Here is a 25,501-nt window from a genome sequence, read left to right as displayed (position 1 = left end):
GGTTGTTAGGAATACTCCAAGGATGTCTGTTAAGTCCATTTAATACGATGAGCTTCCGGTCTCAAGCTTAGTAGTGATGCTTCCTCATTCGATGCGTCTCCTGGTGGCCGTAGAGTACAAGTTGCCCACTGTTGTTGCTGCTGGACCCGTCTCTAAGTATTATGACATCAGACGCACACATGCTTGTAACATTCTGCCTTCTGATGGACTGCTGTCTTTATCACTCTGAAGTGAGATTCCCCATCGCCTCTAACTTTGGCTGAAGTTGTCTGTCAGAACAGGAGCCCTGACTTACTCTGGTCTCTACTGCTCTGTGTGTTGTTTTCCACACACACAACTCTGTGTTAAAACAGGCAGGACCAGCGCACAGGCCAGAGGCACCTAGGGACCCGTCCTGTGGAACGGACACCGGAAGGTTCACTTGTTTCCCTTTAACCCTTTTGTGTAAGCTAGCTGGGTTGTATAATAAAGTTTAATTGTTAAGAAACAGAGCCAACAATACACTGCAATGGCAGGGCAGGTCCAAACACCTGGCAAGCCTCAGCTCAGAGGTCAGCTGAGTGCTACCCAAGTCAGTGTCTGTTCCAAGTCCACTTTGCTCTGCTCTAGCCAGGCCTGGGAATGCCATGGCAGCATGCTGGCTTATAGCCTAGCATTTTAGGTTCATGTCTCTTGTCTCCCATTCTTTGCCCACTCTGGGTCTAACTGGAGGATCTGGCCACTCTCAGCCCTGGCCACCCTCAGCTCAGCAGCCAGGCTGCTCCTGACTGATGTGACCCTAGAAGGCGCAGGCAGCTGGTAGCACCTCAGCAGTTACATGCTCACCATAGTCTAAAAGTTCACTAAGGAAATGATGTGACAATATGCAGACCAAACCATCTTAGAAATTGTTTAGCTTTCTTTATTCATTAAAAAAAAGTATGTCATTAAATATGACTTTTCCTTGCAAACTGACCAGAAGGTATGGCCTACATTTTTGGCTCCTCAACTGTTTAAACACATCAAGGATAGCTAAGTATTATGATGTAAGCATAAAAAACTGACAAATCAAAAATACATTCTCTGAGAACCAACTGTCAGGCGACTCAGCTAAGTCTCTTCAGTTTCCCCGTGAAGCCCCAAGTAAAGCAGTGCCCAGTTCCCCTCAGCTGCTACAGGGCAGGGAGTGCAGCCAGGAGGTGTCTGTCAGGGCCTGCCCCCAAGACCCTGTGAAGGCCGGCTGGCCAGTGTGCAGAGCACGCTCATGAGCTGTGGGCGACACAAGAATGCAAGGAGGAAAAGTACTACAGTGTACTCTCCACACAGCAGGAGTTACAGTGTGAGGCTGAGGACAAACAGGCTTCAGGCCAAAACCCCTGGCTCAAAGCACAAAGTACAAAGGTGCCTCGGACAGGCCACACCCACCCTCCTTCCTCAGCAGTCTCCTGTCACTCAGAACCCACGTAGTAACAGCAGCCCATGTGCGTTCTTCCCCAACACGCACTGCTTTACCTTTTAATACATTCTGGGACTACGGCAGCATTAGGTGTGTGTGCCAGGACTACACACCACAAATACTCCAGCACCAACCCCCATTCACCGATGCCTGTGAGAACAAGGACTGTCTGTCTGTTATTTCCAGTTCTATAAAAATTTTGAAGTCCTAGTGAGACATTACCAAGAAGTCCAGAAGGAAAAAGCCCCCGGCCTCCCAGTGAAGTCACTGTCATTCCCTGGCGTGTGTCACAGACACAGTCAGTGAGCTGGTTGCCGACCCTTTGCTGTCAGGGGTCTGGGCAAGTTGGAGAGATTTGCCAGCAAATCTCAAACTGCAGACACACTGCTTCCCTGAACCTAAAACAAAATGGACCCTCTGGAGCCACTGGAAATGTTTTCTGTGATCTTACAACACACATGAGAAAACCCTGTTGCATTCCAGAAGACAGGGCTGAGGCAAGGCACCTGCAGGAAACAGAAGCTCTGTGGCAAAGAGAAGAAATCAAAGTGTGTGCTGCCAGATGTGGTGCCTGTGAGCAGATGGCCCGAGTGACGTCCACGCATGAGCAGATGACTGGGGCAAGTCCACGTGGCCGCTCCTGCTGTCCCTTCCTGCAGCTGGACTATGTCCGGCAGAGCTTCAGCGGGAAGTTCTCGGTGATGAGGTGGTCAGCATGAAGGAGGACCACCACGTTCACCTCAAACTCTGCGGGGAGGAGAGAGATGCTCACCACGGAGTCCTGCTGCTCGTGGCCCAGAAATGTGAGCCTGCACGTTTTGCAGGGCCAGTGAGGCCTACTGACAATTGCACTACCAACTTCTCTAAGGAGCTATCTTGTCAGCTGGGGCACCAGGGCCAGAGCAGCACCCCACAATATCTTGTCCATTTTCTTTTCTAGAACTAAGCGGTGGTTGTGGTGCATGCCTGTAATCCCAGCACTCAGGAGACAGAGGCAGAGGGATCTCTAAGTTTGAGGCCAGGCTGGTCTACAGAGTGAGTTCCAGGACAGCCAGGGAGAAGAAAACAGGGAGCAGGGTGGGGAGAGAGAGAGAATTCTAGAGTCCTTCCAAATATCTATAGTCCTTGCCATATTTCTGCATCTCTTGTTTTTCATTATGGGTTATTAGGGTTCTGAACTGTGCTGCAGCTGTCAGACTGCATGTCTCCAATTTCCAAATGAGAGACAGTTTATTTCACTTATGTATGTGAGTATTTTGCCTACATCCATGTCTATAACCAGTGTGTGCTAGCGCCAGCGGAGGCCAGGGAGGACATGGATCCTGAGACACATTCCTCAGAAATGGCATATGGTTTAAATGAGCAGCCCACAACTGTAACCCCAGCCCGTGAGGAGTTGAGGCTAGCATGAGCTACATGGGCAGGTCCAGTCTGGCCGAGGCTACAAAGCAAGACCGGGTGGTTGTGCTACAGTTGGTTCTGACGTTAGTGCAGACAGATTTTCTCACTGGTTTTCTTCTAAGGTTTTATGGGTAAAAGATCACCACACAGCGATCTAGGTGTAGAGAAAGCACCCAATGGGCCCCACCCTTATTCTCACTGTACAGGCACAGAGGTGCCTGGCACCACACTGCAGAGACTTAGCTCTGGGCACGGCTTTGGGGTGCGCAGAGATCCATACACACACGCATAATTAAAAGTAATAGCCTGTAATCTTAGCACTCAGGAGGCAGAGGCAGGTGGATCTCTGAGTTCAAAGCCAACCTGGTCTACAAAATGAGTCTAGGACAGCCAAGGCTTAAAACTTTGTCTCAAAAAACCAAAAATAAAATAAATTGCATTTTTAAAAAGTGGAAAGTGTTTTCCCAGGTTCAGTCACCAAGATGCACAGAGGCCACCAGATGTGAGGCACTGGGTGGCCAGAGCTAGGGTCACAGTATTATAGAAACGTACATACGTGTCTCAGAAAGCACTGAGCCAGGCAGTGCATGGCAGGGTCTGCTCCCTGCAGAGAGCACTGTGTGACGCTGTAGTTATAGGTGGAGTTGTAATGGGAAGGAGCCACAACGCCAGAGATACAGGGACAGAGGCTTCTGCCAAGGAGAGCTGCAGACAAGACAAGCTGGCCAAAGGCAGATTCCATTTGCTGCGTGCAACAGAACTAGATGGGGGGGGGGTCCCCAATGCTCTGGAGCTCCAGATGCAAACCATGGTGACAGAAGGCTTGCTAAGGTTCTGCTGGAGCTCCTTGTTTGGGATGTTTACTCTATGCCTATGTTGGGAATATGCCATTTGTCTTTTGATCTTACGCAGCTCACAGTGGAGTCTCAGAAACAGCTCTGGTCTTTAGACAGCCGCTGCTGTTGCAGGATAGTGTGTCAGGTGTCGGAGAGGACATGTGGTTAATCTCACTAGCTTGGTGTGCGATCTTCTAAGAGGCACACCTCTGGGCATATCGTCAGGGGAATTTCTAGACATGTTTAACTGAGGAGGAAGACCTGACTTGAATATGGGTGGCACCATTCATGGGATGGAGTCCTCGCCTGTCCCAGACTTTACCTCTGTCACTGGGCCTACCTAGAGTGAGTGAGCACCCTCTGTCCTCATGGGTTTTCCACCACAATGGACTAGATTCCCAAACTCTGACCACAGCACACCCACCTTCCTTTAGGTTGTTTCTTGCTGGGTATTTACTCACGTCCCACTACCTAATGACTGAACAGGCTTTCTCCATTGCCTCATGGCAGATTTGCTTGGCTCATGTATGACTCTGGGGGGGGGGGGGGGGATGGACACGACTCTCAGCGGGCTCTACCGCCTGCATGTGCACCTTCTCACTGAGGCACTTTTGAGTGATTCAGGGCCGGATGCTGTGGGCTGTGACTCCTGCAAGCCTGTGTGTCTGCAAGTCACTTCTTCCCTGTGGACCCCGCAGACCAGGTGCTAGACTGCTTACCCACTTTGAAGTTGGTGGTCTCCAGTGTTGGACAGGTGAACAGTCTTGGAAAGACCATGTATAAGGGGACAGAAAGGTTCCTACAAATGTCCCCATCAGCAATTTGAATATTCTGAATTTCTGTGGCATCTCGTGCATAGCCTTCTGCACACCCTGGGCAAAGAGGAAACACATGGGGTCAGGATGCCAGAACACCAAAGCAAACTGATTAACAAACCCTGACAACCAGCACTACTTCTCCAATTTGTTTTCTGACTGGGAGTTCCCTTCCCTTCCATTTCTCATGTCTTTAAACATCACTACACTGTTTTTAAGATGCTTCCAAGGCTGCAGGTGCTGGGAGCCTAATGCCCAAATTAGCATTTCAGGGATTGCCTGCAGGGAGGGTCATCAGAGTAGCTTGTTACAAAGGTGAGGCCTCCGGCACAGCTGCTGCATTGTGGTGCTACCCCTACCAGGCTGAGATGACAGGAAGGTGTGAGTGGCCTAGCAGCTCACAGCACTCCCAGTTCTTCTGGAAGGACCCAAGCTCGGTTCCCAGCACCAAGGCAGGCAGAACACAGCTGCCTCTTCACTCCAGCTCCAAGGCGTGGGAGACTCCCTTCTGCCCTCACAGCACCCCACGCCCACACATAGACAGACACATAAATAAAAATAAATCTTAAAAAAAAAAAACCTACAAGATGGCCCCTGGCAAATGGAGTACCATGTTTGTTTGTTTTTTAACTTTTCTGCATCTAGAACCATTAGTGAAATAAACCTAGTCTCAGATTTTGTTATAGCAACAAAAAATAAGATGTGCAGTTGACAAACATGCTCGACTTTGCATCCACCTATTGTTAATAATAGAAATTATTTAGTTTATTTGGTTTGGAGCCAAGGAACAGCAAAAGCAGGGCACAGCTATCTGCTCAGCATCTGGCGGCCTTGTGCTACACCACAACATGGCAGAGGCCCTAACATGGTGAGACTGAGATGGCCAGCCTGCTCCACAGTACAACAGTACTCTCTGAGCCCACCACATAACTTGTCATGACTGCAGCGCTTAGGACCTGGTCACCTCCCAAGGCTCTCCCTCAGCAGTGCTGTACTAGGGGCCATGTTTGCAACATGCAGCTTTAAGAGCTGCACTTAAGAGCAAAAGATGTGTCTCTCTGGCCCAAAGCTATTCAAACAAACTTCCCAGCAGCCTCAGCATAGGAACATGGTCATCAAAACTCAGCAAAGTGAGGCTACCATAGGCATGATGTGCTGTTACAGCCCTGACTTACAGCACTGGTTCCATACAGGGTCCAGGTACCTCCTGTACCACTGCACAGATGCAGGGAAGCATCGTTAAAGCACGGCCCAGATTCCCAGGTGCCACTCCAGCCACAAGTAGGATCTTTGAGAATGGAGCTTAGGCAGGCTCACGTAGGCAAGCCCCAGGAGGACGAGCACGGGACAGGCGCAGACAGCCTTACCACAAGTCTCCACCCGGACCAGCTGCAGCTCTATGCTCCGGATAGCAGCATCCGAATGCTCTACCACCAGCTCTCCTGTCAGGGGCTGCGCGATAGCACAGTTAGTGGAGTTCAGATGTCCTCTAATGAGGAACTTGGGGAGCGAGGCCCTCTACAATAGAGAGAGACAAAGGAACAGAAGGAAAAGGAGTCATTAGCTATTCCAGTTGCTTAAGTGCAAATAAGAACTGAAAATCAAGTTGAGTAATTATCCTGTAAACCATGGAAACTGTTCTAGAAAACAAGAAGGGATAACAGACATTTCGTCTTTCAGTGGACTCTCACTGACTCATCAACCGTCCTACACACGTAAGGGGCAGACAGACATGACCAGCTCACTCAGATCCAACCCCCTGCCTCCCTGATTGAAAAAAGTTCCTTCACCAAGCAACAAGACATAAACTGTAAAAAGCCTGAAAGTTGACAAGGGTATTTAAGGACAACCACCCCCTCAACCCCAGGTCACAAAAGAAAAAAAGGAAAAAAAAATTAAGAAAAAAGAAAAAGGTAGTCAGTTTTAAAGTGTTCCCAATTAGGCAAGTTTGAGAAGCCAACTATTTTTATTTCAAGGATAGTGAAAGAGCAGTTTTTCTCAGTGCCTGATGAAAAGCTTTTCTCTGTAGACAGGAAGTTGGCTGAGGGGAGCTGGCAGTGACACTGAAGGAAAATAGCTGGACAATCATTTTAGGAGTCTTCGTCTTGGCATGTCCCAGTATCCAGTAGAAGCAACATCAGCCACAAACTTACAATCATTTCTAATTTGTAATGGCCTATGTGATAGCTACATAAAACTCAGCAGTTTATCTAGGATGCTATCACTTCTGCACACAGTCAACATGAGAAATGTGAGAAATAGTAGCGCTCATCCAGAACAGGGCTCGCCTGGCTTGCCTGGAGCTCTGGCTTCAATCTCTAGCAGCACATAAAGCAGGCACGCTGGCACACGCCTGTCATCCACTCAGGAAGTGGAGGCAGGAGGATCACACGTTCAAAGTCATTCTCAACTACGTAGTTCAAGACCAACCTGGGATACATGAAACTGTCCCCCCCCCCCAAAAAAAAGAGGATCAACAGTGCGTTCATGTTCTCTTTTTCACACCGAGTCCTTGAATCTCTGAAACCAGGCTTGCACTCTCAGCTTGCTTCCTGGGGCAGCCAGCCACGCCCTGCCTGGCAGTGGTCACATGGAGCTGTGACCTGCAGAACGGCGCAGCCCTCAAACACCAGTGAGCTCTTACCTGAGACGCTCTGAAAATGTGTCTGGAAGACCAAGTTTGGAAAACAAATACAAGAACACGCTGTTGGTTTAAGAAAGTAAATGCCGGGCTGGAGAGATGGCTCAGCGGCTCTGCTTTTCCAGAGGTCCTGAGTTAAATTCCCAGCAACCACATAGTGGTTCACAACCATCTATAATGTGATCAAATGTGCACTGTATACATAATAAATAAATCTTAAAAAAAAAGAAAGAAAGAAAGTAAATGCCAGCAGGGGCTCACACAGCTCCAGTGTCACTCTCAGGCCTCTTCCTGACATTGTGTCCCCTCTCCCCAGCACCAATGCTATAACACGCACTACTTCTGAGTCTCATCTTCCGCCATCCCATAGTTTCTGTGACACCTTGTTTTTCCCCAAAAATTCCTTTTTTACTTAGAAAAGAAAAAGCAGCAGTGGTATTTGTTTTTGTTTTTTGAGACAGGGTTTCTCTGTGTAGCCTTGGCTATCCTGGACTCACTTTATAGACCAGGCTGGCCTTGAACTTACAGCAACCCACCTGCCTCTGCCTCCTAAGTGTGCGCCAACATACCTGGCTCCCAGCAGTGATATTTTATGAATAACTGCACACTATGCAAGGTATTTACCATAGAACACACTTTCCTCACTTTCCAACAATAAGCATGTTTCTGTTGTTAGAAACACTGTTCACCTGGAACAGCTGTAAAGCCTGAAGGCCACCTTGCACACACTTGCCACTCCCTGTATGATACTTTCGACTAAATTCAATGTACACTTACACTCAGAAGAATCATCTCACCAGTGTTGGTAGTGGCAGATACTCTTATTAATACATCTACACCAGAGATCCTCACGTATACACAAAGAACCAACATTTGAAGAATATAAAAGCAAGAGAAAGAGGACTCTGCCCCACATGTGGAGCCCTGTGAGGAGGGGACGTGTAAGGTGCAGGCGAGGGAGCTGTGTCTGCAGCAGAGGAGGACCTGGAGGGCATGGGTCCAAGGAAAACACTTCAGAGGGAGCATAAGAATAGGAGGGCACAAAAAAAAAAAAAAAAAAAAAGAGTAGGAGGGCACAGGAACCTGCCTGGCCCTAGGACATGATGGCCACTTCCTTCTAGAACCTTCTAAAGGGCTCCCTAGGACATCGACCATGACTGCAGTGTCCCACATCCCCAGACACGTCTTCAATCCAGATGTAACCTGAGCAAAATGCAGAACTGAGTAAAGAAGCCACATTCTGTCCAGCAAAGAGCCCTCTGCAGCACTGCTCGCTCTGAGACTGAACCGTTAACTAAAAACAAAACCTGGGGCAATGTTCTGCTAATGGAGCAGAGTGCGAACCCAGGAAAGCTGGCCACAGTGGTGGGCCCCCTGGGGCTGCCACCAAGAGCCAGGCAGCCTTGGTTCTCATGCAGCGGAATCTGCTGGTGCTGCCCCATTCTTGCGTCCTTGCTGTCTCCCCACAAACAGTCCTCTGTCTGAACGGAATGCCAGCGAGAGACTGTAAACTAAGCCTTAGTGAAGGGTGAGGCCGGGGCACAGCGCAGCTACCATAAGGAATACAAGAGCAGGCATGGGGCAGGAGCCGAGGAGCAGGTCACGTGTGCAGTTAAACACCCGAGCCAGGAGCAGGCCAGCCTGGGCAACATGCTAAGACATCATCAGTTCACAAGACAAGACTATAAGCATGTGAGGGGCTTTCTAACTAAGTAATCACTGAGCTCAACATGAAATCAACTTGAAACGTCCTTTGGGGACAAACACCATCAGAAGCCTTGTCACTGACACCTCAATTTTCAACCAAAGAGCAACTGGCAGTGTTGGTCACTGGGCTGAGTTACTGGGGAAGCCACAACACACAAGTGTGAGTGAGGAATTCGTACCTCTTTGACGTTCTGCAAGGTTTCCGGGGTGATGGTGAAATCAACAGGACTTGGGGTCAGCTTCCCCTTCTGAGGCTGAAATGGAGGTGAACATAGTCAGCAGCAGGTGATCAGCGTTGCCCTCGGACTGAGATGAGTGGCAGCACAGGAAACTAACTCAAGTTGCTGGTGCTGAGAAGCAGGGGATCTGATCCCCAGCAAGCCCAGGTCTACCCCGAAACAACACGGTGCTCTCAGGTCTGTCTGCCCACCCCCATCTTCTTCTGAGACTTGCTGGCTCAGAACCCACTGGAGGTTGGACCTGAGGGACAGAATGGTGACACTGGGAGGCCAGAGCTGCCCCGTAGCATCTGCGCAGGGGCTGACAGGCATGGCGACAGCGGAGAGAACTGCTGCCACCTCACACTCAGGGAAGCTAGGTACGTGGAGCTCAGAGATGTTCTTATCATGTGGCAGAGCTGAAGCAGACTGGAAGGAACATTCCAGAATCCATTCACATGGCCAGGCTTCTCGGGAGCCTGCCCAGCACCACATGTAAGAAGAGCTGGGATCCAAAAGGCCAGCAAGACCCAAGAACTACATGGAGAGGGCACAGTGTGCCAAGTGCCCTCACTTCCCACGTCACTTTGTCCCATGGGGTTCTCTTCTGAGCACACGCTGAGCAGGCTCACAGCATGGTCTGTACTTGGGCGGCTCTTTCAGAAATAACCCTGAGCTTGCAAACCATGTGCCAGAGCGAACTGCAGCTTTCCTATGGAGGTATCACTAATGGTTCTTTTCTTTCTTTCTTTCTTTTTTTTCCCCTATTATTTGTTGGTTTGTTTGTTTTTGAAGCAGGGACTCACTACATAACCCTGGCTGTCCTGAAACTCACTCTGTAGACCAGACTGGCCTGGAACTCCAAAGAGATCTCCCTGCCTCTACCTCCCTAGTGCTGGGATTAAAGGCGTGTGTGCACCCACACCTAGCCTTGTGTTTTTTGTTTGCTGTTATTTATTTAAGTGTGTGTGTGTGTGTGTGTGTGTGTGTGTGTGTGTGTGTGTGTGTGTGTTTGCCTGCATGTATATGCACCATGTGCTTGAAATGCCCATGGAGGCCAGAAGAGGGCATTAGACTCCCCCTAGGACTTGGAGCTACAGACAGTTGTGAGCTGCCATTGGGTATCAGGGCTCAAACCTGCTCCTCTGAAAGGGCAGCCAGTGCTCTTACCCACTAAGCCACCTCTCGAGCCCGTTTTGGTTTTTGAGACAAGATCTCATCACTCTGTGGACAGCACAGTGGCTTTGAACACACATGTAGCCAGACTGAAGCTGAGTTCCTGGTGACCATCCTGCCTCTGCCTTCTGAGCACTAGAATTACAAATGTGAGTGACCAGGCCTGGCTCACACCTACCTCTTGAAGGCTCTGTGGTGACAGTTTACAATGAGCAGAGATAAGAGCCCTGGAGAATGCAGTAGCAGCCCTGGGCCTGATCGCCCTGAGGAGGGTGCAGTCAGAGGGCAGGGGCCTCAGAGAGGCTCAGGGCTGAGTGAGGACTTACTGTTCTTCAAAACACACAAAGCTTTCCTTGTCGAGGCTGAAGTTTGTTTTAGGAAATAAAGTCCAAACAATTTATAGTAAATTATTTAAAGACCCCTGATGGAAAAAGAAGGAATTACCCACCTTTTAAATCATGTAATTTCCAAAAGCAAAAGAAACAGCATAATCATATTCTATATGAACTTAGACTATAAGTAGCGACCACAAGTCGTGGGAGCCCTAAGAATTTTACCCAAATAAAGGAATGTGAAAGAGGGCCTTGGTGACTGCTCCGCTCATGTCACACACATGACTCTAGCCCACCTCCCTGCACGGCACTGCACTTCCTCATCACCACAGTCTTGTCACACTGTCACACAGAAATGCAAGTGTGAATTCTCCTTAACTGCAAGCTCCCTCACAAGATGCCTGCCAAAGTCCCTGCTCCCTGAGGTGCACAGCACGGTGGTGATGGTATACTGAGTAGCCTGGTCAGGACTGCTCATGAGCTAACATGGGCATTGTGTACTCTGCCTTGCTCCTCAGAGCTCCCCCAGAGGCTACGGAGCAGGCCTTTTCAGCTCCCTGAAGGCCGCAGAACAAGCTCCTGAGGTAGCTCTGACACTGGCCAACGACCCAGCTGGTTCTCCCTTCCAGGCAGCTCTCCAGCCCAGGGTTCCTCCCTAGCTCCTCTCAAGTGTTGTAACTCAGGTCTGAGTTACAGTCTGAGGTATACAGTCTGAGGGGGACACCAGGATGCAGGAGACACATGGCCACTGGCCAGGGCTGAAAGTGGTGCTAACAGGAGACAAAGGCCAATGTGTGGCCACCTGTGTGAGACTAGACCTAGTGAGGTCTGAGAGAACGTGCTGAAGATGACTCTGTCACCACGTCACACCAAGGAGAAGGTGTTGTCACCGTTGGCTCTTGTGAGCATGTAGGCTATGGAGGACTTGCTATGAACCCCCCAAGTGGCTGTAGCAGTGGTGGCAATGGACCAATTGCCCCAGCTGGCATGGCAAGGCATTTAAAAAGTGCCTGCAAAATACAGGCAGAAAGTATGTATATCCCATGTTGGCACAGGACAGTAGTGCCGAGCACCAGAGCACTCTCTCTAGGGAGCGCGTGCCGCAGCGCCTGAGGGCCACGGTGGAGGTCTCCTCTGCAGAGGCAACAGTGTCGTGCTGCTGTTGTGGTGCGGGGCTTCCCTCTGCTGAGGCACGGCCCCTTAGGGCGGTGTTACAGTGCTACAGCAACAGTGTTGTGCTGCCTCCTGCCAGAGCCACTGCCGGGCTTGTGAGCAGGTGCTAGCCCACACCTCACAGAGCCCGGGCTTGTGAGCAGGTGCTAGCCCACACCTCACAGAGCCCGGGCTTGTGAGCAGGTGCTAGCCCACGCCTCACAGAGCCCAGGTCCCGAGGGAAGCTTACAGCAGAGTGAACGATGAATTCACAGGTCTTGCTCAGGTCCTTGGCCAGCAGGGACCGCCGCATGTCACAGCGCAGTGTGTACTGGAGGGGAAGCAGGAGAGACAAACGTCATCTCAGCAGGCTTGGCTCTTACCTAGACACGACATCTAAAGCGACAAGCAGTCAACATATTTAAGGACACTTTGACCAATGGATGTGTTTCATGTAGTCAATACACACAAGAGGAATCAATGTACAAAATAAGGGCATTTCTAAACAAAGCTCACGTAGCTGTCTCCACAACCAGGGCGGGGAGGGAAGGAGAGGAAGCGGTGAACTAGGGAGGAAGGCTCGACACCGCTGCCCACTGCCTGTGTGAGCCCAGAGAAGCAACCCCTCGGAGCTGTCCCCCTGCGGCGGGGATGCCGCGCTCCACAGTGGACACCCCAGACGCAGCCTCAGGCAGCTCACAGACCATCACTCCTGGCGTATGCGCTGAGCATGGGGTGCAGAGCCACATGCAGTCACACAGTCTTGAGGAGCTTCTCATTTATTGACAAGGAGCCATGGGTCAGAAAGAAAAACAGAATTTCAGGGAAACCTAAAAACAATGTCTGTGGATTTTAAAGAAGGCACTTTCAAATTGTAAAAATGCAGAGACATACAGAAATAAGGAAACAGCGTGCCCAAGCTCCACATGTCCGCCTCAGGTAGCTCAGAGGCAGCCTCCTTTCCAGCAGTTCTCCCAGCCCTGTCTGTCGAACGACCTCCATGGAGCCTCGTGTGAACTAAAGGACAGACGAGAGGAGACACTAACTCTGCACTCCGGCTTGTTCACTTTCTGGACTGTGCTGGTTTCCCAGCTTGTCACTACGGGACTCCTGCTGTGAGAAGACCCTGGGCTTTGGAGGGGTGACACTGTAGCGTGGCTGCTAAGCTCCCTTGGGTGTAGCACAGGATCTGAGGCCTCAAATCCCTGGCCATGAGCTCAGGATGCTCAGAAACCAGACCTAGTGCTAGAACACAGAAGACAGTATTGGGGAGCTGGGGTGGCCAATGGCACCTGTTAACATGTGCACGGCTCTAGTTCCATTCTCAGCACCATAAATAAGGTCCCAGACCCTCACATGATTCCTGTTTAACCATCTACCTGCTGCTTTAACCCTATAGGAAACACTTTTGAATTGTGTCAAAAACAATTTTCATACCTAGGACTACATGCACAGCTACAAATCTTGTAAGAAATTCCACTCTTAAGAGCAGCTTTTCCACATAAAGTAAGTTCCAGTATATCTGAGGCACTGCAGGGAGGTAAAACACTTTTATCAGAACCATCTCTTGCCTGCAAGAACCTTAAATTTTATAAAAGTGTATATAAAAATATATGTATGTATGCATGTATGTATATTCTCCAGTGAGATTGCAATCTGTTCTACCCACACAAGTTCAGTGAAGACTGGTGTGTCCGTGCACGCGTGACCAGGTGCACACTGCCCACCTCCTAGATCTCACATGCACTAAGGTGAGCCATCCCCTCTCCGCCTTAGTCGGAATCTCTCCCAGTCTGGCCTCTACCGCCTCTTTCAATGGTTGAGAAGTGTTAGATAAAGCTAGAACCATTTAAGGAACCCAAGGAAGGAATTTTCTTTTACTGAGTATTGGGTCTGGAAGGTGGAAGCTGCCCCTGCCCAGGGGCGGCCAGTTTTGCTCTGACAAGGGAGATGACTTCCTGAGGACGAAGTCAGTACACAGGAAAGCCAAGCTCACCCATGCTGGGGCCCTGGTCTCCAGTGTGGCCAAGCTGCTCTCCGGAATCTCTGTCATGCTAATTTATGAAAGGAAGGAAATGAGCCACCAGTACCCACTTCAGCTACTGCACAAAGACCAAGAATTTGTAATTAATGGATCATGTGATCTGTTGAGGAGGGCAGCAAGGTGGAGCAAACTCCTCTGTTAAGGTCTGGAAGGGGCTTCGTTCTCTCATCTCTACTGCTTCAACTAACTTACAGTATTGGCATCCAGGTTGTCACAGTGCGGCCAGAGGGACGGCACTTGCTGTTCTCGGAGAGGACCTGGGATTTATTCCCAGTACCCATAGGGTGGCTTAAAACCATCTTTATTTAACTGCACTTCACAGATTCTGACAGCCTCTTCTGACCTCCATGGGCACTGCATGCACACGGTGCACAGACATGCACACATGAAACAAACATTTTAAACCTTTAACCCCAGCACTTGGGAAGTAGATGCAAGTGGAGCTCTGTGAGTTCAAGGCCCGCCTGGTCTACATACCGAGTTCCAGAACAGTCAAGGCTACACAAGGCTACTCTAAGGGTCATAGTCAACTCAAATGCTCATCACTGAGGACATCCTGTGTGACAGACTCCTCATGCTATTCTCTCACTGATCTCCTAGCAACAAGGTCAAGCAGGCTGCTGGGGAGAGTCACAGATAGGGGATTTAAATTGACACCTGTCTGCTGCCAAAACCTAAGCCAAACCCTTGCACAGTGTCCTGGTAGAACTGTAACTAAAGCCCACATCTGCCTGCTGTTTTGTAACCGAAGTCCCTGGAGGGATCCAGGTGGGATGAGCTACAGGTGGCTGTGAGCAGCTAGGAACTGAGCTCTGGCTCTCTGCAACAACAGCAAGTCTTTCAACCACTGAATCCTTTCTCTGTCTCTGTCTGTCCGTCTGCCTGTCTGTCTGTCTCTATTACACACACACCACACACACACACACACACACACACACAGTGTTTTTAGCTTTAAAAAGGAGAGTAGGATTTTTATAAATTAAATGAATATGTGATGTTCGCAGTCATGGTGGCACTGTTACTCAACTGCTCATAATATAAATCTTGTCAGAATGGCCCCAAGAGCAAGACTCAGTGAGAAAGAACGCACAAGCCAAGCCTTGGCACGGCAGGAATTCAATGCACTTATATTTTAAACCTTTTGTCCCATGAGTTCTTACATTACACTATTACAACACAACTCAAATTATAAATGAGCAAGTTCCTTGTGTCTGTACACGTTGAGAAAGTACTAGGACTTAAGAACAACACTTTTATTCAGTGCACGAGTGTCATCTTCAGAGGAGGCATGGGAAGAAATGGTACATAAGTGATGCCTTAGGAGTCCCTCTGCTGAGGGGCCCATGTGACCACAGGGAATCACTGTCTCTCTGGGAGTCCCTCTGCTGAGGGGCCCATGTGACCACAGGGAATCACTGTCTCTCTGGTGACATTTGCTGGTGACAAGGAGACTAGGACACTGTCAAGTAAAGGATGGATGGATGCAGAACAGAAGCCATAACCCTAGCTCCTGTGAAGTAGAGCTGCTCAAGAGAAAACGACACACTTGTATACAAGCTGGAGGTCAGCTGAGGCCTCTGTTCACTCTGGTGACATGGTAACTACGGCTCTGCAGGATAAGTCCCCCGGCCTTTGAAATGGACACTGAACACTGGGACGTGAACTTTACACAGATGCCACAGCTAACACTGAAGTAAGTGGTCAGGAGCTCAGCTCACGTGACACAGGGCAGCAGGTGGGTGCAGCTCGGCGACGGAGCGCACGCCTAACACACATGCAGCCGGGTTCCCACCCCAGGACGTGGGAAGACAGCACTCAGGGCTGAGTGGTGACGAGCCATAAAGACCCGAGGTTCCGCTAAGAAATCACATCTTGACACAGTTTCATATACAGTTTCATGTTGTAGCTGAGGTTAAGCTTAAAGTGGGAAAATCTGATGACTGAGGGAAAAGTGGGGTGGGGGTGTCATTAAGTCTACTAGAGAGTCAGTCACACATTAGCTCTTGCACGCGCACACACGGTCCACACAACCAGGGCACACTTGTACTCTCAGCTGCATTTGAAAAAGGATGAAATTCCAATTTAGTTGTAAATAAGTTTCTTAATTGTAAAGGAATCAGCTTTTAAGTTATGTGCAGTGTGATGTGTGTTTGTCTGGATCCCGGGGCAGCCCATGTGGATGCCAGAAACCAAACGCGGGTCTCCTCAAGAGTAGTACCCAGTTGTAACTGAAATCTCTTCCTAGCGCCATTTTAAAAATTTTATTTTTATGTGTGTGCATGTATGTTTTAGCATTTGTGCGCATGTGTGTCATGCTTAAAACAGGTGTATGAGGAGAACATCTTTTCCAGGGAAGGGCAGGCCTCTGCAATAGAGTGCACATACTATGTGGTTCACCTCGACAGATTGTCAAACAATTCATAAAACTCACAGAAGACTAAACCTTTGTTTAACTTTCCCAAGTGTTTTGAGCTTTTTTTTTTTTTTTTTTTTTTTTTTTGGTTTTTGGTTTTTGGTTTTTGGTTTTTTGAGACAGGGTTTCTCTGTGTAGCCTTGGCTATCCTGAACTCTCTTTGTAGGCCAGGCTCGAACTCACAGAGATCCGCCTGCCTCTGCCTCCCGAGTGCTGGGATTAAAGGTATGCGCCACCATGCCCAGCATGTTTTGAGATTTTTAAACATGCTAAATTTAAGCAAATGAGTGGTGTTTACTAAGTCCAAATGTGAGCAAGTGAAACTTGACTAACAAATCACAACTTTCCAATCGCTGCCTTTTGTGCATCCTAAGGCTGTAGGGTCTTCTCATTTCACAAGGGAGCTGCTGCAAGGCAGACTACATACACAAAAGTACCTTTATGTGCCCTGAATGAAGGAAGGGGCTCTTTCTCTGGCTGAGTCATGACTGGGCTCTGATCCTGAGACAACAGCAAATGTGAAGGCCATCCCTCTCCAGCAGAGGTAGACAGGAAGTCGTAAACCCATTTCCCCTCATTCACGAGGTTTGCTCAATGAAGAACACAGCCTATGCTGACGCAGCAGCCTTTGGGTGTTTCACAAAGACACGCTCATCAGAATAAAACATGGGTTAGGCTGGTGCCAGAAAGGTTGAGGCAGAGGAGTGCCCTGGCGGTGTCCCTGCCACCTGAGAAAAATGCAACGACACAAAGGAGCTGCAAGGAAGAAGTCTGACCATGGGTCCCAGGGCCCAGGGCTTAGCTTTATGTTACAGCATGTGTGAGGCCCAGGGTTTAATCTCTAGCACTGCAAAGCCAGGATCATACACAGTGTGGCCACAGGGCACAATGAGGCACCGCTACAGCATACACAGCGCAGTCTTCAACTCCACCCATGAGCAGACCTGAGTTCAGTTACTTCAGTGTAGGAAAACAGTCAAGCTGGTTTCCAGCAGAAAAACACAGCTGACAAGTGTGTGGTCAGGAACTCACCTGAATGTTGACAAACACGCCATGGTACGTCTCATACAGGACTTTGCCGCCCTTCACATGCAGAGGGAACTCAAAGGGAATCTCAGTCTTGCCGCTGGGGAGCTTTCCTGGCTTCAGCACGTCGATGCTGCTGTTGATAATCTGGATCGGCTGTCAAGACAAAGCAGCTTCAGCCACCAGCACACCCTGTCTGTCTCTCTCTGCAGTCCTGCTAGCAGCAGGCACAAGCGAGCTCCTGCTGCTCCCGTGCCCTGGCAGCGCAGTGCTGGGGCTGGACACACAGCAAGCTGCTGCTGCTTTTAAGCCTGCACAATCACGGTTCATTTCTTTACATTTGTTTCTTACTACATTTAACTAATTTAGTGTGTGTGTGCGCGCGCGCGCGCGTGCTTGTGTGTGGTGTGTGACATGTGGAGGTCAGAGGACAGCTGTGGGAGTCAGTTTGCTCCTTCCACTCTGTGGGTCCCAGGGATCAAATTCAGCCATCGCACTGGCCCAGTAATGATCACTTCGGATGCTGGGCCCCGAGGTGCTGTACACAGTAGGAATTGAACTCCCGTCTGCCTGTTTCCTGCTCAAACACTGCACTGCACTGTCCTAACAATCCTATATGCAGTAAGTAAGCAGACCTAGCATGGAAGCTGCCTGGCCCGGTTGGCCAACAGTAGCCCAGGGCTGCTCCTTACCTGACATCTCTGGGCACTGTTCCCCAGTTCCCACGGCCCTCAGCACTGCAGCCCTGTGGGCAGAGCAGCTCTCTCCAGGCCCAGTGGACCACTTGTACTCCTCAGTGGAGGCCACAGAGAGAAACAGGACTACCACTCTGTCCCAGTTTTATATTCTCCACTTTATTTCATTTCATGTTGACATAGCGTTTCCCTGCATAATCCAGATTGGCCTCCAAGTCCCGGCTCTCATGGGCTCTGCCTGAGCCTCCACAGTACTGGGACTACACGTGTGGCCCACCACGCCTGGGCCTCCACAGTACCGGGACTACACGTGTGGCCCACCACGTCCAGTGCTTTCATGGTTTTGAATCTTTGGTTTACCATTACCACACCAAAGCTCCTAATGGATTAAAATTAGAAGGATGCAAATGCATGGTACTAAACTTAAACAAGCTCATGTGCTCCTCTTCCCAGGCTTCCTCAGACAGAGCTCACATGGCCCTCAGGGAAAAGAAATTCTAAACTTGGAGTGCTTTCTAGAATATAAACTCCAACCTAAATAACAAAAATATAAAAGCTCCATGTTCCAAGTATCTTACCTCAGTGTGACGTTCAACAGGAGCAGTGTGCACAGCAGCAAAGTGACAAAGCAAGGCCAGGGCCTCAAGGCCCAAGCACTCGCCGAGAAGCTGCTCACTGGAGGACTGACGTCAGTCCAAGGGCCTTCAATCCCAAGCACCACGCAGGGATATTACACATGCAAAGACCTGCTAGCAGGATACAGAAGCAACACATGCGTTTGCTCTGTAAGAACTGGAAATGTGAGGACCACAAGCCTTGCAAAGTAACCACAGTGAACAAGGCACACGGCAAGTGCAAAGCACCACAGGCTGCGCTGGCTCTTACCTTCACAGAGTTGTAAAAGGCTTCAAACACACCCACGCTCTTGGCACTGAGCTGGAGGTTTACACTCCCTTCCATTGTCAAAGACACTCCCTGGTGCTGGACAGAGTCCTTGCTAGAGATGACCACCAAACCAGAGAGCATTTCCTGAGGGACAAGAGAGCCTCCAGTCAGACCAGCACATCTGCCTGGGAAGCCCTGTTTATTCACTCTGAAGACCACTGGATTAAGAGGCAGATGTCATAACACCCCACCCCCACCCAGCAGCGGTGATGTGTCGAGCCTGGACAGAGGACGCACTGGGCCCTTCTCCCAAGGCCACCTTCTAGAGACATCTTCAGTCCTGGCTTCTAGGATCCCACCTGAAGTCTGGTACTATGGTGGCACAGAGCCGCTGACGACACTCTGTGGGACTTCAGGGGCAGGGTGTACCCTGTGTCTATTAAATGCTCTAAGGATTTGTTTTCCACTACCCACTCTAGAGCCCTGAAATCTAAATGAAAACAAACAGGGCCAGCAGCATGGTGCAGTGGTTAAAGACACTTGCTGTCAAATCCGACAGCCTGAGTTCTATTCCTGAGACCACATGATGGGAGAACTGACTTGCACAAGATGTTCTCTGATGTCCACGTACTCAGTAACACCAATAAATTGTTTTGTTTGGTTTTTCGAGACAGGGTCTCTCTGTGTTAGCCTTCGCTGTCCTGGACTCACTTTGTAGACCAGGCTGGCCTCGAACTCATGGCAATCCACCTGCCTCTGCCTCCTGAGTGCTGGGATTAAAGGCGTGCGCCACCATACCTGGCAAATAATATTTTTAAATAATCAATATCCTCTCAATTCTCAGCAGAATCCTGCTGCGGTGGTTGGAATAGGAATGGCCCAGAGGGACGTGTGTGAATGTTTGGCTCAAAGGGGGTGACACTATCAGGAGGTGTGGCCCTGTTTGAGTGGGCGTGGCCTTGTTGGAGGAAGTGTGTCACTGTGGGGGCGGGCTCTGAGGTCTCCTGTGCTCAAGCTCCACCCAGTGTAGCACACAGTCTCCTTCTGCTGCCTGCAGATCAGGATGTAGAGCTCTCAGCCCCTGCTCCAGCGCCATGTCTGCCTGCACGCCGCCATGCTTCCCGCCATGATGGTGACGGACTGAACCTCTCAACTGTAAGTCAGCCACAGGGAAATGTTTTCCTTTATAAGGGCTGCCGTGGTCATGGTGTCTCTTCACAGCAATGGAAACCCTAAGACACCGGTAGAATTTTATGTTCTCAGAACACAAAAATGCAATAAGCATATTTACATCAAGTGCCTGTGCAATAATTTAACTTATAAACTTAATTTAACAATAAGCTGATCACATGGTACACACCTGTAATCCCAGCACTCTGGGAGGCAGAGGCAAGCAGATCTCTGTGTTTTAGGTTAGCATGGTCTACAAAGTGAGTTCCAGCACAGCCAGGGCTACACAGAGAAACACTGTCTCAAAAACAAAAGAATAACAACAGCAACAATTCTGATTTTTATACAACCAAACCAAATAGAAACTTAAATTAAGAAAAATAGATTAAGTCAGCCAGATGTGGTGGCACAAGCCTTCAATCCCATCACTTAGGGAGGTAGAGGCAGGCGGATTATTATGAGTTCGAGGCCAGCCTGATTGAGTCCAGGACAGCCAGGGCTACACAGAGAAACTGTCACAAAACAAAACAAACAAACAAAACAAAAAAAAAAAGGAAGAAGAAAGAACAATTAAGTCACTAGTATCTCCTCCCCTCCCAAATTTGCCTAGCATACTCCAGAAGTGAGAAGAACAAAGTCAGTCTGTGGACTTCATTAATTAACCTATCCACAGTCCTTGAGAAGAGCTCTGCCCTAATGTAATCATAACGTCTTTGGTCACTCTCATGGGAAGGTCAGCAGTCTTTGGGTTGCCCGCTGCTCCCACATTATAATTCCGCACACCGTGCCCTCCCTTCTTTAATCCCTGTGGCACATGAGGGAAGGCAGTGAACAACTCTGGAAGCAGAGAAAGCATTTGGTGATTCACAGGTCATTTCAGCCATTCTTTGATTTAATTAAGAAACAACACTGTGGGGCTGGAGAGATGGCTCAGTGGTTAAGAGCACCGCCTGCTCTTCCAAAGGACCAGGGTTCAATTCCCAGCAACCACATGGCAGCTCACAACTGTCTGTAATTCCAAAATCTGACACCCTCACACCAACTCACAGGCCCTGGAGAGCCTGGAGGTGGACCAAGCCTTCACGGCCAGCCTTCCACAGATAGCACCCAAGCACAAATTTCCAGGTCTCCCCTGGCCTCAGCTTTTTGGTCTTCATAGCAAAAACCATAATCACCGTTGACAAAGAATGGAAGACACTTTTCAAATTGGTCAGTAAAGTGTAAGAGGCCACTCCAAATCGCGTAACAACTCCCTGAAACAAAACACCAAAGCCGTAATCTGGACTCTGTGCCTGAAGACAGGAAACCAGCACCCCAGGGGCAGCACCTGACCTGACAGCTGGCTTGACAGGAGCTTTGAGCGTCACTGTGCGCACACATGACATCTCCTTACCATTCTTTCGTCAGTAGGCACAAAGGCTGACTGCATACCATGGCTGTCACAAATGGGGCTGTGATAAACACTGTAAAAGCTGTATGTTGTCCCATGTATACAAAGTGCTGGGGAGTGTTACTTGTACATTTTTCTTGTACATGCAAAACATTTTTGAAAAAAAAAAAAAGAGAAGCTGATAGATGTAATTGTTTAATAGCAGGGAGTGAAGGATGGGCAGGGGAGGTGACTGCCACCTGCCCTGGGATGCAAAATGCGTCAACGGCATGAACTGGTGACCTATTACCACACTAAGTTCATTTTTAAATAAAATAAAATTCTACAGTGAGTTCCAGGAGAGCCAGAGCTACACAGAAGTGGCTCACAGAAATCCCACCTCTACATGTCTGTACGCAAGCGTCTGGCAGGAGATGACTCAGTGAGAGCTTTCACTTCTCATGTACGGAGCTGTTCCGTGTTGTCATTCCACAGCTGCAACGCAGACGTGAGAACAGCAGTTCAATTCCAATTGTACCCTAGCAGCAGCTCATCGAGAGAACGCCGAGGAAGCACGAAAACCTCGCCTGCAGCCACCTGGGGGTGGCCAGCTGGACGGTGGCACCTGAGTGCGCACCACACACCCCAGTGGGCCGCTCTGCCAAGTCTGCTGTGACCAGCTGGGGCTGAGAGCACGGGGTCAGCACAGTCACCTCTCACCAGGCGCAGCCTGGAGGTCATGCCTACAGCAGCAGTTCCCTGTAATGTGCAATCTCCCCCGTGGGCCTGGACATCACACAGGGACTACACCAGTCTCTGAGGCCAACATTCTGTGTTTCTCTCCACTACGTGCTGCTGCCAGGTACTGGGTTGTTTCTACATAAGAGGGAAAGCAGGGCGCACTTCCTAGCTACCAGTAAGATGTCTGCCCCATGGTAGGATGGAGCATCCTTTAGGTATTTGCCTAGGAACGGTATAGGTCTAGCGCTCGCTCTCTCTCTCTCTCTCTCTCTCTCTCTCTCTCTCTCTGTCTCTCTCTCTCTCTCTCTCCCTCTCTCCCTCTCTCTCCCTCTCTCTCTCCCATGGGCCATTTTCACTTGAACAACCCCAATGACACAGAATAGTAGTTAGGCTTCCTTTTTGAAGATGTTATTTTATTTCATGTGTGTGGGTATTTTGGCTTGTGTGCCTCTGCACCATGTGCATGCCTGGTGCCCTCGGAGGTCAGAAGAAGGCATGGACCCCATGGAACTGGGACTGTGAGCTGGTTGTGAGCCACCACGTAGATGCTGGGAATCAAACTCGGATCCTCTGTAAGGCTGCCAGTCCTCTGTACCTCTGAGCCACCTCGCCAGCCCTGGGTTTTCATTTTTAAGTAGCATTGCAGCTTTGCAACTTTTCCTTAAGAACAATGAGCTACCGTGTATAAGGATTTTCCTCCTCATTGTAGTTCTGGTTTTTTGTTTGGTTTGTTCCCTTAGGTTTTTCAAGACAGGGTTTCTCTGTGTAGCCTTCGCTGTCTTGGACTCACTTTGTAGACCAGGCTGGCCTCGAACTCAGAGATCCGCCTGCCTCTGCCAGCACTAGGGGAGGCAGAGGCAGGCGGATTTCTGTGAGTTGAAGGCCAGCCTGGTTTATACAGTGAATCCCAGGACAGAACTATACAGAGAAATCCTATCTCAAAAACAACAAAAAGCCACCCCCCTGATACTGATGGAAGTCAGAAGACACTCATGTTCTTCTTGTACAAATATTACTAGCAACTCCTCTGAGCTCAAAGGTGGGCAGACACAGAGGACTGCTCTGGAGTTCGGGAGATACAAAGCCAGAGTTTCCTTGGCTCCCAAAGAAGTACCTGGTCACACTTTAGGTGGGGTGGCCCGGTCCTCCCACGCCCACTGCATTGTCCTCCCCTGGATCCCTAGCCTTTCAAGCAGGAACTGGGCTAGTGGCCTGGTGTTTGCCTCAGATTAAATCACTACAGAAAACAAACAAAACAAAACCTGCTATAACTAAAATCAAATTTAATGGGGCTCTCTGCATTTTTAAAAGGAGGCTGAAACTTAATAAGCTAAACAGCCACGCTACAAAGGTTTTTAAGACTAAGACCAAGGAGAACAGAAGAGATACTTAGGGAAAACAACAAGTCAGCGCCCTGAAGCATCTCCACCACGAGCCGCACAGGAGGCCCCAGCCCTGCTGCTCCCTCAGCTAGGACGAGTCTTCCCAGAGGAAGCTAGTCTTCCACTCCACAGAACCCCTCCCCCACCCCCTCTTCCAGCACGTAGTCATCTTTCACTTCACCTAACCTCCAGCTCAGTAAAGGACAGCATGTGGCCCGTTGCTACAGCCACAGAAACAAGCAGGTGACACATGCTTCAACATGCACGGATGCTGAAAACACGCTGTGCCAAAGAAGCCAGTCGCAAAGTCCACACCTTATAGGATTCTTTCCCTGTGAAACGCCCAGAGCAGGTAGAGTCCATGGTGTGTGCGCTGCCTGGGGCTGCAGCAGGAAAGGAAGAGTGGCAGCTATCAAGTACGCGGTTTCTCTTGGAGTTGACAAAAATGGTCTAAAATTAGCAGTGATGGATGCACACCACTATAAATACACCAAAAGCAGTGAACTGCATGGTGTAAAGGGCTGACGGCTTGCTGTATACAAACTATATCTCCAATATGTGTGTGTGTGTGTGTGAATTACATCTCCACAAAGGTAATAACAGAGGAAACATAGAGCCACGCGGCTTCTAACTGGATTAGAACTGCTAAGGCTTTGCCACATTTACTTCTCTTCTGCACACACACAGGCAGAAGCTCATGCACACCTGTATTGTATGGCTAGCCCTTGAGGTGATGTTCAGCGTACGGAAAGGGCTCCCTTGGAACACTGACACACAAGTGTTATTTGACAAAAGTTGTGCATTGTACTTTGATCCTCTTCTTCAGTGTCCTTTCATCTTATATAGCTGTACTGCCTTACCACTTAAAACTACTTCAGACTATGCTGTGCATTGTGCCTGTGAGTGGACGCGTGCTCGTGGGTGCAGGTGCAATGGGAGACCAGTGGTGTGAGGTCTGCAGTTACGGGTGGCTGTGAGTGACCTCACACGGGTGCTATGAACCCTACTTGGATCTTCCCAAGAGCAGTGTTGCACGCAATAGCTGACCCGCCTCTCCAGCCCTATCTTTTCTGAGACGGGGTCCTGTGGCTCCTGGGCTTGTAGCAAACTCACTATCAGCTGAGGATGACTATAAACTTGTGACCATCCTACCTTAAGTGGGGTGGGAACACCACCACATCTGGTTTTATGCGGCGCTGAGGTGAACCCAGAGCTTACCGCATGCTGGCAGCTATGTTACTGTCGGAGCTACGTCCCCAGACCCCATTTGTTTGCTTTTCTCATGGCACTGACGTCTCTAAGACTATGGCAGTGGTTTGACAGTGTCCCTACACCGAGGCAGCGACCCAGCATTAGTGAGTCCGCTCTTTCCCAGGACACCTTGCCACGGAGCACAGAGCCCCTCCTATAAGAGATGATGGTAATTTGGGGAGGTATTCGAATGGTGACTGCTAGACGTACTACAGACAGAGCTTTCCCCTGGTGTTGTGGGGTGCTGTGGGGTGGCGCACTGGAATCTTTATAAATATCAGGCTTCCAGTTTTTTACATCACTTAAGATGTTCACCTGGCATGTTTCCTTTTCAACACCGCACTGCATTTGTGTGCACTAAACTGTGTGCAGAAGCGAGCTGTGGTCCACAATGGCTGCTGTCTCTGGGGATGGGGCGGGTGATGGGGGGGACCCAGCGCGATGCGACCTAGGGTACCGGATCCCGACCATGGTGAAAGGAAGAGAACTCTGCGTTAGGGATGACCGCCCGCCTGCCGACGCGCCCCCAGCCCACGCAGGACAGGACCGCAGGGCACGCCCATCCAAGCGTCGGGCCACGCGCGCCGTGGGGGAGACCGTGGAGCCTGAAGCCCGACACCCCTCCACTTACCCCGGCGTGATACACTTTATTCGCTCTTTTAATCTTGATGTCCAGAGAGGTCCCCATCTCGGATTATCTGCAGAGGCCGCAGCTTCCGGCCACTCGTGACCCGGTCGCCACGCCCCCCCCCCCCCCGGCTTCTTCCGCAGTGTTGCCACGTGATCGGCCTTCCCCCCCCCACCACACTCCT

General features: G+C 49.8%; 1 protein-coding gene across 2 annotated transcripts; it reads right to left on the bottom strand.

The window, feature by feature from the left end:
* Positions 1–878: 878 nt before the first annotated feature.
* Positions 879–25,501, bottom strand: VPS26C (VPS26 endosomal protein sorting factor C). Of its 2 annotated transcripts, none has more exons than XM_084801484.1 (8): positions 25,321–25,501; positions 18,777–18,920; positions 17,203–17,352; positions 11,964–12,044; positions 9,015–9,089; positions 5,855–6,005; positions 4,392–4,544; positions 879–2,182 (listed from the first exon to the last, which is right to left on the bottom strand). In XM_084801484.1, the coding sequence occupies exons 1-8, from the start codon at positions 25,375–25,377 to the stop codon at positions 2,100–2,102; spliced, it is 894 nt and encodes a 297-aa protein (XP_084657610.1). In that variant the 5' UTR covers positions 25,378–25,501; the 3' UTR covers positions 879–2,099. The 2 variants fall into 2 exon arrangements, with proteins under 2 accessions (XP_084657610.1, XP_084657611.1); XM_084801485.1 differs by having other exon boundaries at positions 5,855–5,939.

Source organism: Acomys minous, assembly GCF_964271855.1.
Source record: "Acomys minous genome assembly, chromosome: 11".
Classification (NCBI taxonomy): domain Eukaryota; kingdom Metazoa; phylum Chordata; class Mammalia; order Rodentia; family Muridae; genus Acomys; species Acomys minous.
The sequence above is the reverse complement of the archived record's forward strand: the minus strand, read 5'-3'. Positions and strand labels throughout refer to the sequence as shown.

Excerpts from the sequence above, each read along its gene's own strand:
- VPS26C (XM_084801484.1), bottom strand. The coding sequence starts at position 25,377 with ATGGGGACCTCTCTGGACATCAAGATTAAAAGAGCGAATAAAGTGTAT. Across the intron at positions 12,045-17,202 it reads GCGTGTTTGTCAACATTCAG|TACACACTGCGCTGTGACAT; the intron begins GTGAGTTCCTGA and ends CTTCCCCTCCAG. Across the intron at positions 4,545-5,854 it reads GGTCCGGGTGGAGACTTGTG|GGTGTGCAGAAGGCTATGCA; the intron begins GTAAGGCTGTCT and ends CTCTTTGCCCAG.